The sequence below is a fragment of the Papilio machaon genome, chromosome 6 (genome assembly GCF_912999745.1).
Source record: "Papilio machaon chromosome 6, ilPapMach1.1, whole genome shotgun sequence".
NCBI lineage: Eukaryota > Metazoa > Arthropoda > Insecta > Lepidoptera > Papilionidae > Papilio > Papilio machaon.
Window position 1 is genome coordinate 6,018,154 of NC_059991.1, and position 15,070 is coordinate 6,033,223.

Consider the following 15,070-nt stretch of genomic DNA (forward strand, 5'->3'; position numbering starts at 1 on the left):
CTATGTGAGCTTAATAAAGTATTTTATTCTAATTTTGTTTTATTTAATTTTGTATTTGGAATCATGCTGCTCTTCCCGTCTACCATTACCTGATTTCTTTATGTTTCATCCTATAAATCCCATATTTCCAACTTTTTTCAACATTAGACTGGTATGACATAATGGACATGTTGTTCTGTGAGTGATGGTGATCATTTAACATCAGGTGGATTGATTGCTCTTTTGTGAACAAATTTAGTCATCTGAGTTTGATTGTAGGGAGTTGCTCTTTAAGAGATTCCTATGTTTATGTAAACAATATTATCTTATGAAATCGACAAAAATAAAACAGTGTCCTTATTGAAAAATTGGTTTATTTTTTTAAATAGGGTTTCTGCCAGTCAAAAAATAAAATGTTTATTTGCGTACAGTTTTCTAACTTAGATTTGCTAAGAAAATAACGAGCATGTTTTTAAAGAAATAAGATTTACAATTCCTACACTACATGGCTTTATCAAAACAATACAATAGCTGGTGGTATCATGACGAAAAAAAAAATCTTCTACAGATTGAATTTAAAGAAATATATTGGAAAATAATTTAACTGAAACAAAAAGAAAATGAACTTTTAGTATAAAATGGACAAGTGCCAATGACATTAAATAACAGTACTTACTTATTGTGTAGGTAATTCTTAGTGGCTCATTTACAGCACCATCAGGTAAAACTAATTGTTTGCGACCAATAATGTTGAAATCGCTTCTGGGGCTATCTGTTTAATCTACCACTTTATATAATAGCCGAAATATAATGTACTATTCGGTTGAAGTTGATTGTTCCACATCTTCACCAAAGATAAAACTCCCAACTCTAAAAATGTAGTAAATTTATATTTGCGAAATAATCAAATAAGATCTTGTTTATATTATTTGTATACCTTTTCCAATTAATGCTGAGGCCGATAAACATAAATGTTAAGTATCCATGCCATAATAAGGTTACAGCGGGCATAGGTTGTTTTTTATGACCAAAATTTTTAAAACCTTTAGAGTGCAAGCAGTTTATAGCACCTATTGATTGAAAACGTAGCATTTGTAATGGTATTCTTAACATTTTATATAATGTTCAATTATGTAATTATTTTTAATAAAAAATCATTAAACACTCTCACAAGCTCACAACATTCGAAGTTATTTGACAATGACAGTTGCCAAATGCGACCACTGACTACCAAAGAGTAAATACCAACTTCCCACAGAGTGATGACACACAACACGCCGTGACAGAGTTAGATGTTTGGGTAGACGAAATGGATTTCGACTCGGCTCAGACAAATCTCAGTTATCTCAACATTTGTAAATCTACGCATGTATGTTCGTTGGTCTATCTTTAGTTCAAATATTGCAATTCTTTCTTCGCTGACCTCTGTATACGATACGTCTTACACAAAATCAAACCGAATAGAAATAAAACTTGAAAAGCCTTTACACCATAATATTTAATTATTTTCGTTAAATCATTTAATATCATGGTGTTAAAACTCTTTAGTTTGTAATTTGTATCTATTCAACCATTTTACGGTAACAAAATATAGATTTTTTATGCAAAAAAAGCACAACCTTCCTATTTCTAATGGATAAAGTGAGGGATTCCGCCGTTTAATTAAATCAACAGTATTCGTAATAATGAAATTTGTTTATTTATAGCATATTGTTTGAAGATGATCTTAAAGAAACTAAGCCACAAATAATCTTAATAGACTTATTTACAGAATTTGAAAAATAAACTAGCCTTAACTAAATAGTCTTATAATTAACATACAAACATATCGAGGCGAATTAATTCGTGTTTAAAAAAATTTGGCAATTTAAATCTTGGATTTAGGTAAAGTTACCTAAAGAAAAAAACATTTTGTGTTCATCACAAGTGCATACAATTATCAAACATAATTATCCATAAAAATCATAATCTAAATCTCGCTAAACGGAATCATTGAAAACGATTAATACTATAAAATACATATATTATGTAGTACAAATGTAGTACCCGTCGAGGCCTAACAGATTATACAGGAAACATCACATTTGTCAACTGAAAACTTATATTATATCTATTTGAGTTCTTTAATAAGCTGTGAAACTATTTTTTTTTTAAAGAAGATGCATGACCAACTTAAATGCGTTAGACATAAAAACAAATTACATCAATTAATCTTCAAATTTAATAGAATGGACCCCTGTGTCGATGGCACCGCCGCGGTACGAGCCTCGCTTCTTCTTGGTTTTCTCGTGTTTGAAAGACTTGCCTCGCGTGTGCTTCAAGTCCAGATTCGCGCGCTCACCCCATGACCCGCGAGCTCCACTCTATGGACAAATTACATTTTTAAAATACATACAAGTAAATCTTTCTAAACCCTTGTCTAATATAGTTTGTTGTTTTCCATTCATCGTATGGTTGTCTCAGGAAATAACATTTTTATATGGAATTAAAAGTTATTAAATGTTGACAGCGTTAATTACACACGTACATTTAAAAATGAGTTAACATCTTTTACACTGCAGTTATAAAGATTATGATCAATGTACTTTTGAAAAAATTTTACGATAAGAATTAAATAATGGTAATCATAAAAGTTTACAAAACAGATCTTACCCATTTAGTCAAATGTTATTTTTTTGTTTTGAGAATTATTGTCCCCCCCATCAAAACTTTTTCTGTTATTGAATCCGCCTTTGTTGAAGCCCCCTCTATCCCCTCCCCAGGAGTGACGGTCACCGCGACCGCCCCTGTCGCCACCGCGGCCACCCCTACCTCCTCTGCCCCTATCACCAAATCCGCCTCTGCCCCCACGGTCGCCAAATCCGCCCCTGCCTCCACGGTCGCCAAATCCGCCTCTGCCCCTACGGTCACCAAATCCGCCTCTGCCCCCACGATCCCCAAATCCGCCTCTGCCTCCCCTATCGAAACCTCCGCGACCTCTAAACCCTCCCCTGCCTCCTCTATCGTTAAATCCTCCCCTGCCACGATTATACCCGCCTCTTCCGGAATTGTGATGTGGTGAACCATCAACTTCATCTTCGTCTTGCTCATCGCCCTCCTGATCGAGAGATATTTTAGTTTTAACACCAAGACAACTCAATGTTATGACTCAATGTTATATAAAGTAAATGCCCGAAATTATAAGCCACTGCGCTTTAATTTGATCGTATCCGTAAACAAACATGGAGTTGCCTTGGCTTTGAAAATTTTTGGGCATTTACCTTAGCTTCAAATGAGTTATCCTTAAGTCTAGGGTCCACTTCTACTTTTTCAGTAGCAACACGTCTGAATGGGGTGGTTTTATTTGCATTTGAATCTCCTTCATTGTCCTTCTCACTGGGTGTAGAAACTACTTTTGTGCCCTAAAACATTGGATGTCGTAAATTGAAAAAATAACTTGAATTTGCAAAAAAATTGTTAAAACTAATAAATTACCAAATAGAAATGAGACTATCAAAAAAGGTGATTCAAGCGACTAATGTTGATATCTTATTTCTCCCCAGTTTTTTTAATACAACAAATATATAAAATATATATTTAATATATAATAACTTTTTTGTATTAAATAATGGTTTGCAAAGAACAAGCAATATGTTTCCAGTTTGATATATTCCATAACACTGGCTGCAACATCCAACAAACTAAAATTAATATTTAACAAAGTATTTTAGTTATTACTGTAATCAATTGTAGTTGAATAAAATAATAAACATATTTTAAAATTGAAAAATGGAATATCATCATAAAATATTTCTATTTAACTTGTATTAACTTGCTTTTCAAGAACATGGACCTTTTAATACCCTGATGAGGAATATAAAATCCTTTGCAATAATGCAGAAAAATATGGAACTAATTTTCTTGGGTACTTAAGAAATTCCAGGCTAAGATTTTTATATTTTTGGGTAAGCTTTCTTCTGGTTCTTAATATAAAAAAGTTCACTATTTTTTTACATACCAAATCATACTTTTCTCTAATAACTTACCTTTACAAAATTGCTGTATGGTTTTTTAGCTGGAGTTGGATCACCTCCTGATGCTTTCCTTTTTTTACCAGCTTGGAAGCCATTTTCTGTAGCCTAAAAAGTTCACAATTCCTAAGATAACATTATGACAAATACAGTAAAAAAATCATGAAATAATGATTGAACTTTTTTTTTCAAAACCAAATTTTTAAGCATGTTAACCACATTTTTTTTTTAGATTGCTGTTATAGGAAAAATATAGAACATGAACATTTTTCTCAGAACACAGATCTTTGAAGACCTGGGTTAGGAATAAAAAGTGTTAGTAATTTATTACCTGTGCATTTTCGGATTTCGACTTCTTTGCTACTTTCACAGGTGGACCATCATCATCATCACTGTCATCTGATGACTCAGCTGCTTTTTTTGATGTTTTGACTTGCGGTTCATCATCACTACTGTCTTCACTTGAAGATTCTTTTTTAGCTGGTTTTGATTTTGGTGTTGGTGCGGGAGTCTTTTTAGGGGCCTCATCGTCACTGCTGTCATCTTCAGATGACTCCTGTGTTGGTGCCTTAGCTGGTGTGGCAAGTTTCACTGGTGTTTTAGGCAACATCTTGGGAGCTTCATCCTCACTATCATCACTGTCATCTGAAGATTCTTTTTTCGTTTGTGGTTTTTGTGCAGCCTTTGGTGCAGGTTTTTTGGCTGTTTTTTCATCTTCGCTACTATCACTGTCCTCTGAGGATGATTTTTGCTTCTTGCCTGGAGTAGGCTTTGATAATGGTTTAGCAACAGCTGGTTTGGCCTGTTTCTGGGCTGTTTTTTTATTATCATCACTACTGTCACTATCTTCAGATGAAGATGCCTGTTTCTTAGGTGCTACTTTAACAGCTGGGGTGGCTGGCAGTTTAGGGGCTACTTTGGGTTTCTTTTTAGTGTCATCATCACTACTATCATCACTGTCTTCAGAGGATGCTGCTTGTTTTTTCGGTGTTTCTACTTTAACCGGGGTCTTAGCTGGAGTTTGCTTTGCAACAGCTGGTTTAACCTGTTTTTGAGCTGGTTTCTTTTCATCATCACTACTGTCACTATCTTCTGATGAAGATGCCTTTTTCTTGGGTGTTGCTTTGACAGCCGGTGTAACTTGAGCCTTAGCGGCAGCTTTGGGCAACTTTTTACTGTCATCATCACTGCTGTCATCACTGTCATCTGAGGATGCTTGCTTTTTTGGGGTTTCTACCTTACCTGGTTTTTTAGCAGGAGTAACTTGTGTTTTGATAGGTTTTTGTGGGGCTTTAGGTTTTTCATCATCACTGTCATCACTATCATCTGAAGACTCTTGTTTCTTGGCAGGTGCAGCTTTGACAGGTTGTTTAGGTGCTGGCTTTTTACTCTTTTCATCATCACTACTGTCATCACTGTCTGAAGATTCCTTTTTAGTCACTTGAGCCTTTCCAGTTGTTGGCTTTGCTGGTGTTGCTTTTGGTTTAACAGTTGCATTTTGTTGTGGTTTAGTTTTCTCATCATCATCACTGCTGTCATCAGATGATGACTGTTTTTTAACAACTTTTTGGGTATTTGTTTGTTGCGGCTTGACTGGCTGTTTCTTAGGTTTTGTTGTGGCATCATCATCGCTACTGTCGCTGTCATCTGATGATTGAGGTTTCTTGGCTTGTGGTTTGGGAACTACAGTTTTAGCCTAGAAAGTGTTACATTGTTTAAGCAGAAAATATAAAAATTTGAAACTACCTAAATGTGATAACATAATCAGAGGTAGTGACGAATATGAAATAATATCACAGAATTTCAACATATTTTTTTTACATCATATATATTAAATAAAACTTAAATTTAATATTTATTGGATGACTTACATTTGGTTTTGATTGTTTTTCATCTTCAGAACTGTCGGAATCTGAGGATTCTTTTTTCTTATTCGCGGCTGGCGCCTTACCATTCACTTGAACAGCTTTCTTAGACTTTTCATCACTATAACAACAAAACTAAAAATTAACATGTGCTTATTTTAAAAGATTTGGTTGCCTAAAAATACAACTATTGTAAATAATTTTCACGGTGTGGTTTTTTTTCATAAAAACTATCATTAGTTTTAATATTCGTTCATAATATTAGACTCAAAAAGCGATAAAAATATTTTAAAAATGATAAATTGAAAATTCGTGGCTTTAAAGTTTTGCACTGCAATGTTTGAAATGGACGTGGGTTTAATTACCTTTCAGCACCGCGCGACAAATCTTTAAGAGCAGAAACCTTTTTCAGCTTTATGTATTCTTTTATAATTTCACATAGGTTTGGTAATTTGTCCGGACTTGGTTTCTGAAAAAAAGCAATTTATATTTATATAAAATAACTGGTAAGCGTATAGCAGTTAGACAGCAAGGTAACCACAATTTTAATTTTGTTTGGTATGCGAAACAAACTATAAAACTGAATTGACTAGAGTATTTCGTAAACCACGTGTGGATACATTAGGCTAACACGTGGGTTTCGTCTCCAGCAACTTACCAATTTAGATTTTTCGATAAATTTCTGCGCCAAAGATTTATCAACTGTTTGAATATATTGACTAACAAGTGTAATGGCATCAGCCTTAATATTAACAGGGTAATCCATTTTTATAAAAAATTAAGCAACAGCGGTTAAAGAAACGCCGCCGCAAGACCACAGACCACAAGATCAAAGAGATAGAAAATGGCAGAAGCGTAGACAATTAGCATAGAGTACAAAATAGTGGAAGAAATATTAAGCATAGACTAACAAGGCTACCCGGCCAGTGGAAAAAGTAAACTAAATTATGACAGCTCACTTGCGCCCCCCTGACAACGTCAAAAAATATCCCCAGATCCCACCAGATCCTATTTGTACTTGAGTTGTCGTATCATTTTTTGATTGAAAATTGATATTTACCAGCATTTTATTTAAGCACTTTTTTTTTAAACTAGCATTTTTTGGCATATTTTAACAGCTATTTTAGCACATTTTGAAGTACCGGAGGTGGCAACAGTTATGACAATTTGTTTTTATATTTTACATAATCTATGTTTCAAGCAGTTCAGCTATTGATGTTTTTGTCTTGTTGTTGAACGGATGAAGTATATTATAATAACCAACTATAAAAAGTCTCCGTATCAATTGTGTTTATCTTGCTGGGTGTGCATATAATTTAAATTGTGTTTAAAATTCTCTGTATAATTATGTAGAATAGGGTTTTGTGACATTAAAAAGTGACATCTTACCCGATGACTGCTTTGTCGATATGCAATGTGATCACAATCGTTATTAATAATATAATGGAAAGAGGTGTAATATGTTAGGCGAGCCGCATTAAGGTATAATTAAAAGGAGACATAATGCCAGTCCAGCTAATAAACGTGAAGAATTCATCTGATATTGAAAGCTGGGAATGGGGTGGTGGTGGATGTGTACGGGAGGCGGTGAGAGCCGGATCAGGGAGCAGCCGGACGTCTTGCAGTAACTCGAGCGGGGACATCTGTCGTATCTGCCACTGCGAGAGTGAGGCTCATAATCCTTTGCTGGCACCATGCTACTGTTCTGGTGAGCTTTGTTTTCTTATTTACACCCTGAAATAGATTAATTATCTGATCAAGCAATGGTGGTAATTTACAATAACATGTAAATTACATGATAATGTCTTTTGCATAATCAATTCTGACATTTTATGAATGGTCACAGCTGTTATGTTTTATGTTTAGAAATAATTATTTCTACTATTGTTTGAAATTGGAAAATGAATTTCTGTTTTAGTTAAAGTCCAAGGTAATAATTTACAATAGGGAATCATGCCATATTTTCATAAAATTGTCCTTAAACATTAGGAAATGATCTCATTAACATTGTTTAGAAGTTCTTGTTTTGGGGAGTCATCATTTTTTTAAAGAAAAAAACCATCACAAGTTTAGTGTAGGTTTTGAACATGTCAAATATTATAAAAAAAAACTGAAAAGCTTAAATGTGTTCTGTGTAGTGAATAATGTAAATTTGACCATTTTCTGTTATAAAAGTGGGATTTTTATAAAAATGGTGAGTGAACACACTATGAAAAAGTATGTAACCCCCAAAAAAAGTTCAAAACAATTTAATGAGATCATTTCTTATTGTTTAAAATCAATCCAATTAAAGCTTTAGTAAAAATGTTGAATGAATTTGTTGTATGATTGAAGAAGGCATGTGTGCATATAATATGTTACATATAAGGTAAAAGGTTAAATTATGGCATATATTTAGTACAAAGACGGAAAAGATACAGGGATTATCTACAATAAAACATTGTAATTATTGCAAATTTCCAAACACTGAAGGAAAAATATTATTTCATTTTGCAATAGATCGATCCAATCTGTGAAAAGAGTTACATCTGTTATGGAACTCATTCCATCTCTTATGGGATCAGTTAAGTGACATAACTCTTTTCATTGAATGGGTGGTGATGCTTGTGCTCTACCACTGATTTAAAATTTACAATGATATGAACAATTCTGACTTTTTTGTATGAAAATATATGAGAGAATACAATATTTAAGACAATTGTGATGTTTTATTGAATTTTATTTATTCAATAATATCAATTAGGTGAAGGTCAGTAGTAAATAGCAAGAATGTATTGACATAAGTAATTTTACATTTATTGCTTACACAACTTGACCTTGTAATATGGTGTGGTTTGTATATATGTTATATGTGCATGTAACATGCAAACAAATGATGGTATTTATTGCTGAATGTGGGATATATATTATTGTATATGGTGAAATTTATTAGAGAACCATTTTTGAATGTCAAACTAACTCTTTCAAATAAATATTTGATGCAAGGAATGAAAATATTTCATGGGTACAATTTGGATTTAATATTAGGGAATTTAACTTTAAAGAATATTAAATTATGCAACTAATATGAATATTAAGTATTAAAGGCTAAATAAAAGTTGCTGCATCACTATTATGTGGACCTGTAAAAGGATTATGTCATTTAAATTATATTTATTATTTACCAAATGACTACTGTTATCTAGGTACTATTTGTTGTTTTATTTGTACATTTTTTTAATTTCTTTACAGGCAGCCTAAAATATGTCCATCAAAGTTGCCTGCAACAATGGCTCACAGCTTCGGAAACTCGATCATGTGAATTGTGTAAATTTAACTTCATTATGCATACGAAAATAAAACCATTCAATGAGGTAAGTTTTATGATGTTGCATCACACACACCATTGAATTTAGCGAATTTTTAAGTATAAACAAATCAAACTATTGCAATAGTAAATGGTAACATGTTTATCAAATGTTATTTGTTTTGCATAACTTAGCATAGAAAGTATGTGCTTACAAAAAGGGTATAATTTTATCTTATATATAAAATTCTCTTTTCACAATGTTCGTTTCCGTACTCCTCCGAAACGGCTTGACCGATTCTCATGAAATTTTGTAAGCATATTGAGTAGGTCTGAGAATCAACCAACATCTATTTTTCATACCCCCCCCCCCCATTTTTTAATTGCGCGCGGACGGAGTCGCGGGCGACAGCTAGTCTTACATATAAAATTCTCGTGTCACAATGTTCGTTTCCGTACTCCTCCGAAATGGCTTGACCGATTCTCATGAAATTTTGTGAGCATATTCAGTAGGTCTGAGAATCGGCCAACATCTATTTTTCATTTTGTTTTTTTTTTTAACTGCGCGCGGACTGAGTCGCGGGCGACAGCTAGTTGGATATATAGTAGTATATAGTATTATGTTTGGAGTTTTACATACAAAATATAATGTACCCATAATGGGGGGTAATAGGATAAATGTTATTCCTTCAATTTGATACATCTATTCCATCTTACATAAATAATAATAGTGGCATTAATAGATAATACAAAACTAGTGCCTAAGCATTAGTTTTTCTCGTTGTTTTTGTGCTTGATTCAGCTTCTACTACAAAATGTTTTTAACACAAAAAAATTGTACAAAAATGTTCTTTTTTTACAAGTGTTTGATTGCTTCCTTGTGTTCCTCTTTAGCGTATTAGCCAATACTAATGTAAAACAATTTTAACTATGCTTAGTGTCATGATAATAGTTTACGTCAGTAATCATAAGATCAAAGTTCATAAGAACTAAATGATGGAATCACTTGTTGTATTTGATGGAAGTTTCGTCGAGCGACAAAGTGCAGTCCACATTGTCTTAGTATTACTCAGTCATGGGTTTGGTTAGAAACTACAAACACAGCACACTGATAATAGCTTTATTTATATGTAACGTAGAGATGGTTATTGCATAGCATTGTGTGTGGCAGTGGCGGTTGCTAGAGATGTCCGGTGTGGAGCGGCGCCGGTTGTGCTGCGCCGTGCTGTTCCACTGCGTCGCCGCGCTCTGCGTCATGTGGTCGCTCTTCGTGCTCATCGAACGAGCCGTTGAAGAAGTAAATAGGGGGCTAATTGGTAAATATTATGCTATAATATTAATATATAGCTGAGCAAGTGGGTAAGTAACATAAGGACATGTTAACCTGTTAACATTTATCATGGTCATCCTCAAGCAGCAGAAGATTTAAATATATTTTTACATCGCTTTATGACAGGTAGTTATCAAAAAACTTAATAAGTAGTCTATGTGTTCTTCCAGACTATGTTCTGCATCTGTGTCAAATTTCATCCAGATCCATTAAGCCGTTCCAGAGATAACAAACATTCATCCATCCATCCATATAAACTATCGCATTTATAATAATAGTAAGATATACGAAACAGATAAGATGAGAAAGTCTGTTCTGTTTCAAGTTTCACCTTATATTTTATGATCACTGTAAATATTAATACGCGAATTTATATCCATAGAGTACACAGGTCGTAGTTTCTATCCCCTTTTATTTTAAAGCCAATAGCCATATAGATTGTTGTAATGTTGCGGTTGTGTGTTGCAGCTTGGCCGTTCTGGACGAAGCTGGTGGTGGTGGCGGTGGGTTTCACGGGGGGTGCGGTGTTCATGTACATCCAGTGCCGCCAGTATTTACACCTCTGTAACCGGTGGCGCGCCCACAATAGGTAACTAAGGCATTTTCTCTCGGTGGCTAAGGTATTTCAGTGGGTTGGATGATGTGATACATCTACAATGTTAAATACACGCTAGTCGTGATGTTTCAGAACCTATAGCCTCTACTTCTAGATACAAAAGCATCTTTTATATACTTACACAATCATACAAAATACAAAAATACTTACTTTCCTGGTATTTTTGACTGTGAAATGTTCATAATTCGACTACTTTACTATAAATTGATCGGAATCTTCCCAGTTTATTTTTTGTTTTATACACTCAGAGTTATTAAAGGTGATCATTAATGTTGAATTAGTATAATAAATTTATTCTAAGAGATTGCTTAAGTGACTTATTAATCTATTCATTGTAGGATAAGGTTATTAGTTTTATTTCATCACACCATAATGATATACTGGAATATACTTCGTGAAGTGGTAAGTTATAGAAAATTGACTACTGCGCAGGTTCGACTATCGTGACTCCAAGTATACTTTCTTATCTTTACAATGTATGGCGAAATGTTTTGTTATAATGTATTCTGTTGCGACACCATTGGGCTGTTGTTCAGCGACTTTTTATAACCACAGCCGTTAAATCAATATTGTTTGAGTTATATAGACTTTCTCAGCTGAGTAGACATCATCAACCTGCCCTTATCCCTATGGAGGGTCGGCACAGTATGTACTACTCCTCCACACATATCTACCAGCCGTCATATCTGAATTTACCCCCTTCTTACGCATATCCTCTTTCACACAATCCATCATTACTTTTTTAGCCGACTTCTTGTTTATATGACTATCATCCCTCCGCATAACATGTCCAAACCACACTAGTAGACCTGAAGAATTATACTCTGCATCAATTAGTTTGAATTCTAAATGCCTTATTTTATTGGCAGGGAGGAATGCATGTCTCTATTAATAAAAACAATTAAAGAGAAAAATTTCCACGTTTATTATTATAAAAAAATCAAACATGCGTGTTTAGACAAATGTGCACGGTGTCTGAGAAACTGACGTGTGATGTCAAGGTCTTTTGAAATTGCAATTGTATCCGTTTATATCGCTGACAAGTTGTTTTCAACAAGAAAATACACGATATAAACTTTACCAAGATTTTACATAAAATAAAAGAATGTAAATTCACGTAAAAAAATCTATTTTGATCATCGTAGAAGTTTCTGGGAAATTGAGCATTAAGTGTATGAAAATTGATTAATTTTATGAGCATCAGTCATTTCTATAAATACATGTATCGCTGTACAAAATTGACGTCACTGAATAAACAACATTTTTCCTGAATGTTTTTTTGTCGCATCGCATCCGATGTATTGTTTGTTGACTGCTGACGATGTTTCAAAGTCAATACACAACAGAACATACAGATTGACAAATGCGATGCAATATTACAAAACATTCATACCTCTTCTTACTTCACTTTTATGATTACTTTCAAGGTTTATTGTTTCTAGTATTTCTTAATAGTTTTACTTGATCTATAACATTGTAAATGATCTCCTAATGTAATATCTGTATGTGATCTTCATATACTGCAAAGATATACCAGTGTTGCTAAATATAATTTAAAATATTATGTGGATGAGGATAATTTTGTATAGTTATGATCGTTGGTATCGATATTCGCTGTCTGCAACGGTTAGTCATATAGATGTCAATTGGCAAGCATGAAAGTTTAACGGGTTTTAATTAAACATAGGATTTTTCTAATTTAGATGTTCGTCTTTTAATTTCCAGAATATTATTAATACAAAACGCGCCTGAGAAGTTGCCTATCAGCGGGTCGCCGCCACCGCGCAGCAAGCGACGCGAGCGCAGCGCGCGCGGGCAGGTGGTGGCCAACATCGAGCCCGCGCCCGCGCCCGCAGCATACCACGAGGAGGACGAGAGCGGTGGCTTCGAGACATACCGCGGCAACCCGCGCCGTCTGCCCGCGCTCGCCCGGCACGACAGACACGACCGCCCCGACAGGGAGCCGCGCCGCTACTCCGACGCAGACCGCGACCACGCCGCACCCGCCGCGCCCGCACCCCCCGCGCCCCTGCCCGCCTCCGCCTCGCCCGTACTCGAGGTAAGGTGTCTGGACCACAGTTTTACCTATTATTTTAGCTGCTACCAAGTATCATATTGGTGTTTTTCTTGATTTGTAGGGAGGCGTGTACCATATCAGCGTTGACCCGCTCGAAGCTGACATCCGGCAGCTGCTCGCGTTGGAGGCGCGCAGGGAGGCGCGCGCGGCGCGCTCGTTGCCCAACTTGCGCGCCAGCCGCGAGAGCCTGCTGCCCGCGCACGCCCCGCCCCCCGTGCCGCCGCACGCCGCGCACGCCCCACCCCTCGTGACGCACGCCCCGCCCCACACGCCGCTCGCCCCGCCCCACGCGCCGCCCGACCCCGCCTCCTGAGAGTGCCGCCCCGCGCGACGCTCCCCGCCGCCGCTGCTGCTCTACACCGACGACACCGTCTACTAGTTCCGCGTCGTCGTCGACTGAACTGAATCTCGGCGATGACGTGTTCTAGTTCCACGTGGACTTGGCGATCACAGATGAACTCGGGGGTGTACGAATGTGATGGACGTAGTTAGAACTTTGTATAAAAGATGATGTATCGATACGCTTTCAAAAAAATCGCCAATATCTTAAATCTAATTAGTAAATTTAATGTGCATAAAAATGAAGCTCCGTCGTAGAAGTTTGCTAGGGAAGTAGTCTCTAAAATAAGTCTATAATTAATTTTTTCCAAAATTATTACTACAGCGGGATATTGACATTTGAAATTGAATATTTTCAATAATCAGTGATATAATTAGCTTGGTTACCGACATTGTATGTCCATTCTGTGTCATTGTGTTTAATTTGTGTCCTCGTGCGTTTTTGACGTCAAAGCTCCCGAAACTTGATGTAAGTATTTTGTATCTTCACATTTATGCTAAACTTATTTTGTTAATACATTTGTATTATTGTAATTTTATTTAAATGTCATTTATAGCCTGTTGTATTTTACATTATTAGTTTCAAGATAGTTAATTTTTATCCATACATATACAATTACTGTCAATACCCATTGCGAGATAGAAAACAATTTACCGTCAATATTATCATTATGTCTCATGTGTCTTCCTTAGTAACTTAGAAAAGTTGATAGAAACATTCATAATTAAGTAAATTTCCTCTTTAGTTTCCTGCAGCTTGTATTAGCTGCGATTTATTGCAGCTTGTATTTAGCAAAACCGTTTTTTTATTCAAAAATTTTGTTAGCAATCATTTTTTATATTTATTTGTATATATAGTACTTTTTAATATATGTAGGCATTCAAATCAACCGTCTCAATTTACTTCAGTTTTTATTTAAAGCTTTATTTAAAGCTCTGCTGTGGCATTATTTTTATTCAGAAACGTGTATAATTTTATGTCTTATATAAATATATTTTTAACGAGCAGTTATCTAGAATTTTACAATTCATAAAATAAATAATGTCAAAATGAAAACAGCACTATATTCTCGTAACACGAAAACTTATTAAGGATATTTTTAAGTTATTGGCAAAAGCAATACATATTTTAGACCATTAAGGTCAGAAATTAGGTTGAATCCAAAAAACTCCATTCAAAATCCGTCCTATATGAGGTACGTAATAATTGTCAATAAAATATTAGTATTCTTGATAGCAGCTCGTTAAATGTACACTGAGTTTGTTATTTGATCTCCTACAACACTTCTTCCATCCCGTTGAGGCTCTCTTACTAGTTTTAGGGTCTCGTATTATTAATTACTAATATACTAAACACTAATATGAGTAAAAACATATGTAACTTGTAGTGTTGTGTTGTTAATTTTTTTTTTATAAATAACTTTTAGAAACAAGAATGTATATTATTTTTACTAACGGTACGTCTTGTAATGAGTCTTGGTAATTATTAGGTGGATAGTTTTGAATAATAATAGAAGGGCATTTTTTTTTAATTTTTGAGAAATAGTTGTAAAACATAGCCAATTTTC

At 35.0% G+C, this 15,070-nt stretch overlaps 2 protein-coding genes and 1 long non-coding RNA gene across 4 annotated transcripts; 1 reads left to right on the forward strand and 2 right to left on the reverse strand.

Annotated features, from left to right (window-relative positions):
• Nucleotides 1-554: 554 nt before the first annotated feature.
• On the reverse strand, nucleotides 555-1,177 carry LOC106714934. Its single transcript, XR_001357184.2, has 3 exons — nucleotides 917-1,177; nucleotides 656-849; nucleotides 555-583 (listed from the first exon to the last, which is right to left on the reverse strand). It is a non-coding gene; the product is annotated as an uncharacterized LOC106714934 (long non-coding RNA).
• A 912-nt stretch (nucleotides 1,178-2,089) lies between these two features.
• On the reverse strand, nucleotides 2,090-6,710 carry LOC106715034 (nucleolar protein dao-5). Of its 2 annotated transcripts, none has more exons than XM_045678214.1 (7): nucleotides 6,513-6,710; nucleotides 6,220-6,323; nucleotides 5,861-5,975; nucleotides 4,321-5,685; nucleotides 4,005-4,097; nucleotides 3,240-3,380; nucleotides 2,090-2,342 (listed from the first exon to the last, which is right to left on the reverse strand). In XM_045678214.1, the coding sequence occupies exons 1-7, from the start codon at nucleotides 6,618-6,620 to the stop codon at nucleotides 2,187-2,189; spliced, it is 2,082 nt and encodes a 693-aa protein (XP_045534170.1). In that variant the 5' UTR covers nucleotides 6,621-6,710; the 3' UTR covers nucleotides 2,090-2,186. The 2 variants fall into 2 exon arrangements, with proteins under 2 accessions (XP_045534170.1, XP_045534169.1); XM_045678213.1 differs by lacking the exon at nucleotides 3,240-3,380 and adding an exon at nucleotides 2,632-3,076 and having other exon boundaries at nucleotides 2,260-2,342.
• A 400-nt stretch (nucleotides 6,711-7,110) lies between these two features.
• On the forward strand, nucleotides 7,111-13,476 carry LOC106714749 (E3 ubiquitin-protein ligase MARCHF8). Its single transcript, XM_045678423.1, has 6 exons — nucleotides 7,111-7,562; nucleotides 9,086-9,207; nucleotides 10,312-10,456; nucleotides 10,939-11,059; nucleotides 12,812-13,145; nucleotides 13,225-13,476. The coding sequence occupies exons 1-6, from the start codon at nucleotides 7,358-7,360 to the stop codon at nucleotides 13,474-13,476; spliced, it is 1,179 nt and encodes a 392-aa protein (XP_045534379.1). The 5' UTR covers nucleotides 7,111-7,357.
• The last annotated feature ends 1,594 nt before the right edge of the window (nucleotides 13,477-15,070 follow it).